This window comes from Plasmodium reichenowi, chromosome 9 (assembly GCF_001601855.1).
Source record: "Plasmodium reichenowi strain SY57 chromosome 9, whole genome shotgun sequence".
Classification (NCBI taxonomy): Eukaryota; Apicomplexa; class Aconoidasida; order Haemosporida; family Plasmodiidae; genus Plasmodium; species Plasmodium reichenowi.
The window spans coordinates 296965-302905 of NC_033654.1; the positions used below are offsets into that span (position 1 = coordinate 296965).

Genomic DNA, 5941 nt, shown 5'->3' on the forward strand with positions numbered 1-5941 from the left:
CGAATACATCTTATATATGTAACATATTAATATAATATAAATTATAATATATACATATATTCATATTAATCCTTTATATTTATTTATTTTTATCAAGCATGCATAAAAAATAAAATATGTTGATAAACAACCTTTTTCTCATATTATAAGGAATATATCTTTGAAATATTTCGATTTATAAGAAAAAAAAAAAAAAAAATACAAAATAAATAAATAAATATATATATATATATTATATTATATTATATTATATTAATATGTTACATATATAAGATGTATTCGTTTGTACATTTTTATTTATTTGTTGATTTTATTATATTTTCCTAAAATGTAGGATTAATTTGTAGTGTTATTTGGTGTGAAGAAGGAGAATATAATTATTATTTCTTTTTATTTCTTTTTATTTCTTTTTATTTCTTTTTATTTCTTTTTATTTCTTTTTATTTCTTTTTATTTCTTTTTATTTTATTTTTTATTTTATATTATTTTATTTTATTTTCATTTATTTATTTAAAAATGAAGAACCCTAAAGAAAACACAATTGTTTGTAGAAGATTACACAGGGTAAATATGATATATGCCACGGTCAGTAATAATTATAACTACATATGTATAATTACATTATGTGATAATACATATAATGTCGAATTATTTAGTACACATAATAGTATGCACAAATTATTTAGGAAATGTATAAATGATGAATTGAATAAGGTATATATTAGTAATAATAATTCTTATATTTGTGTAACTACTAAAACAGGTAGTATGTATATTCTTAATATAAAAGGAAAAATTATACATAAAAAAGAATCTCTTCATGCTTTATATGTATGTAAAAAGAATAACAAGACCCTCCACGGGAAAATACTTCAAAGTAAGGAAATGAAAGGAATATAAATAAATACATACATATGTATAAATATATATATATATATATATATATCTATTCATTTATTTATTTATATTTTTATATTTTTAATTTTTTTCTAGATGGTATAAAAAGAAAAAGAAATCAACAAGGGGAATACCATAATGAAGAACAGCATGAATATTCTCGAGTATCCAAAATTAGGAAAGAGAAATATAACTCTGATTTATTAAATAAAATGAAGGAAAATAAAAATGATAATACACCTATTGTAAACAATTCTGATGAGGTTATTAATTTTGAAAGGTATCAAGAATTAATTGAAGGAAGACAAGAGAGAAAAAAAAATAAAAATAATTATAATAATGATAATAATAATGATAATAATAATATAAGAACGTATCAAAATCATTCCAAAACCAAAGAACATGAATATACTATACATAATCTTTATCCCATAGAAAATGAAAAATACAGAAAAAACTCCAATGTAGAATGGAATGAGAGAAAAATAATGAATTCTAATTCTTTGCTTTGTTCTGAATTATCATCTGTTAAAAATTATTTATATGATAATAGTGTTATGTCCATAAGCAGAGCTGAAAATGATATATGCACAAATGAATTATGTAAAAATAATATATATACAAATAATATATCCACAAATAATACATGCACAAATAATACATGCACAAATAATACATGCACATATGATATAGACAAGGATATAAATACGTCAAGGGATGAACATAAGGATATGGGCACGTATGAATACCATAAAAAATGTGATACATATAATAACAGATATAATGGTGCAGATAATGAAATGTCTTATGCTAAGTGCATTCATTCTTGTGATAATAATAATTTAAAGAAAAAAGATATACAAAAGAAGGAATATGAAAAACAAGGACTAGAAATATTCGATATTTATTGGATAATTATAGAGAAAGATAATAAATATGAATTTATTGAAAAGTCTGATTATATAAAAAATTATAATTTTCATAATAGTATACATATTATATACAGTCTGGATATAGGCTTTTATATTTTATGTTCGATTAATTTAAAAATTATTATATATAAATATAATATATTAGAAAATTTTTATAAAAACATTAATGTATATAATGAAATACGAAACAATATTTCGAAATATTTTGAACAAGAGTTATTATACAAACGTTCAAAAGAAACAAATGAAAAATATTTAAAATTTTTAAAAATATATAAGAGGAAATCATTTTGTATTGATCAAAATTATAATATGAATATTTCTTATAATAGATATATGAAAAGAAAACAAAAATCAAAAAAAAAAAAAAACATAAATGTTAAGAATAATATAACATGTGTCATCTCCAATAATAATAATACTACTACTACTACTACTACTAATAATAATAATAATAATAATAAAAAATTTATGTCCGCACTTTTTAATAATCATGATATCAGGAAATATTTCTCCTTATCATTTAATGATAATCAGGAAAAAAATAATTTATCCTCAAATGATCATAATGACCACAAAAAAAAGTTGTCATCATATAAAAATAACAACATGTTGAATGTAAAAAATCATATAGTACAACAGATTTTTAATGACTCTTTTTTTGATATAAAGCAGTCTTACATATCTCATGACCAGCATTATATATTGATAAATTATTATTTAAATATAAAAAAGAAATATGTCAAATTATCAAACTTAAGCATCTACAATGGGAATTATATCTCCCCGCAGGTGAACAAAACAAAAACATATAACAACAATAATGAGGATGATAAGAACAATAATGAGGATGATAACAATAATGAGGATGATAACAATAATGATGATAACAACAATAATAATCATAACAACAATAATAACAATCTTCATAACAACAATAATAACAATCTTCATAACAACAATAATAACAATCTTCATAACAACAATAATAACAATCTTCATAACAACAATAATAACAATCTTCATAACAACAATAATAACAATCTTCATAACAACAATAATAACAATCTTCATAACAAAACATACGTTGATATTCAAAAAATATGTAAAAATAGAAATAGAAAAAAATACCATCATGAATATATGATTCCATCTCTTAAATATAAATCATGTTTAGTAGGCATACAAAAAATTCAAAGAATCAATAACAAAGAATGTAAATATATTGAAATGCTTTTCATATATATCCTGTACTGCTATGAAATCCTTAGGACTATCCTTCATATATATGAACACATGTCTAATTTATATAATTCTTTTGGTGGTTATCAAAAATTATATGACATATATAAAAATATTTTATTATTACCAGATGCTATTAAGAAATATTATTACAAAGATAGATGTATCATTCATTTTTCTAAGTATATAAAAAATAGGAAAGAAAATTTTGATGAAAATTTATATAACTTATTTTTTAAAGAAAACGAAAAGAAAGATTTTGCCATGTATTATAAAATTATTAATAACATGATAAATCAAAATACCATCTGCTGCACTTGTGCTAAGTATAATTATTTTAATCAACAAAAATATAAACAAACACAACAATCTATTAACTACCATCAAGATATACAAAAAAAACATATAATTCTTAATTCAACCAACCAAGAAAATCATCTTATAAATTGTAATAGATATATTATGTACCAATCAAATGAATGTCAAAGAATAAAAACACCATCCATACCAAAAAAAAAAATGAAGGATATATCAAGTGGTCGACAAGTTAATAAAAATGCTGGAAACACAAATGAAAGATTATCACACAAGGATGGTAGTAATCTTATGGAAATAGAAAATGAAATGAATATATATTCTAAAATATGTAAAAGTTCAACAAATTGTGTAGAAGAAGAAAATTATTTTTGTAAAAATAATTATCATGATGGTGATTTTTATAAAGGTAACCATCACAATGATGATTTTCATAAACATAAATACTACAGTTTTAATAATTACCCTTATAACGATGGTGATATACATTACAGTAGCGAGAACGACTCGAATATAGACATGGCTGATGAACATAATATCCTAATTCCAGAATGGAAAATAGAAAGGAAATTTTTGAAGAGTAGAAAATTTTATATAACAAATGGAAATAATATATGTAAAAATTGTAAAGAGATTTTAAAAAAAGATGTATTAGAACATTTTGAAAAGTTTGAATTAAATTATGATATACCAAGAAAAAATATAAAATTAAATGAACAAGAAATATATAACTCATTAATAAAAGATATATATATTATGTATAAAGAAAAGAAATGTCCTCTAAATATATTACTATTGTTACAAGAAATATCCGATAAAGATTTAGAAATGTATATGAATAAATTTCAACCAATTGTTTGTTTTTTTGAAAAAAGATTTCTTCAAGATATAAATGAACATTTAAATAATCTATATAAAATTATTAACATATGTAAACAAGTATTTGATAATATTAATTTAATATTAAAAACTAATATTTCTAATCAACAAATAAATAAATTATATGATAATATTTTATTCTGTTTAAATACATTCAAATCATTTTATGAATTACAAAAACATTTAAATATTTTCTTACTATTAATCGAATTATTATTATTTATATCCAAAAATATTTTTTTGGAAAATTTCCCACATTATAAAGAAACATTTTCAAATTATAAAAATATAGAAATATTAAAAAATTATAATTTAGATAATAATCAAAAAATCAATTTTAATTTTTTTGAAAATCATTTACATTCTAATCATTTTAAGACACATAATCTATATATTAGATTGAATAAAATTAAATATAATTTAATTTTTATACTTAAGTCATTTTCACAAAATAAAAATTTACATCATTTATATAATTTTGCTATATTAAATGTTCCAGAAAATACATTCAATTATTTTACCTTGCCAAAAATATATAATAAAAAAATGTATACTCTACATAAAACAATACATTATTTTAACGATTCTATGTATAAGGATTATCTCCAACTTCATCCTTTCTATATTTCTACATGTGATAAATATGCATTTTTAAATATCACAAAATATTATCAGTGCAAAAAATCATTCAAATTGTTACAAAAAAAATCCCTCAAAATTAATTTGTACCCTCTAGATGTTCTAAATATAGTGGTAATCAAAAGGAAATTAAATAAATACAAAACGGTTCACCCATATATATATATATATATATATATATATATATATATATATATATATATGTATGTATGTATGTATGTATATATGTATATATGTATATTCTTATTGTTAACATTTTAGGCCTTGTCAAAAAACGTCTTTTATATATTTACTAGAACTGATCAGAATCTAAATATAACATCGTTAAAAGTAAAATATCCTTCATTCAAGAAGAATACGTTAAAATCTAAAAAGGAAGCCATCACATCGAGCAATATATGTGGTAATAAATATATAAAAATATATCAAATATGTATGTATGTATATATATATATATATATATATATATATATTTTTTTTTTTTTTTTTTTTCATTATATAGTTTTAAAATGTACCAACTTGGAGTCTTATTTTCCAAATACAAACAATATCAATCTAAAAATTCAAACCTTATGTGTTAGAAAAATAAAAATAAAATGTAAAAGTTAATATATATCCATATATATATTATATTATATATATCTTTCTTTTCTTTTTTTTTTTTTTTTTGTAGAATTCTATCATTGCAAGCTTCGAACCAGATATGTGCTTTATATTACAAGCGTGATAAAAAAGCAACATCATATGTGTTTATGGAGTATTTTAATAATAATTAATATAAATTGTGTTATTTTATTTTTTTTTTTTTTATATTATATTATATATATTTAATATTTTTCATATATTTGTATTTCTTTATTTATTTCATTTTTTTTTTTTGTTTATATTTTTTTTATTCTAAGAATTTTTCATATCTGTTCAATTTTTTAAGTTTAATTTTTTAATGTTTTTCTTTTTTTTTTTTTTTTTTTTTTTTAAATAAAATTTTTTTAATTTTTTTTTTAAAATTTTTTTTTTTTTTTTTTTTTTTTTTTTTT

General features: G+C 19.3%; 1 protein-coding gene across 1 annotated transcript; it reads left to right on the forward strand.

The window, feature by feature from the left end:
- Window positions 1-516: 516 nt before the first annotated feature.
- PRSY57_0906300 (hypothetical protein) lies at window positions 517-5631 on the forward strand (the record flags this gene model as incomplete). Its single annotated transcript, XM_012907303.2, has 5 exons — window positions 517-877; window positions 994-5018; window positions 5166-5307; window positions 5407-5480; window positions 5578-5631. 5 exons carry the CDS (start codon window positions 517-519, stop codon window positions 5629-5631), a joined length of 4656 nt encoding a protein of 1551 aa, XP_012762757.2.
- Window positions 5632-5941: the final 310 nt, after the last annotated feature.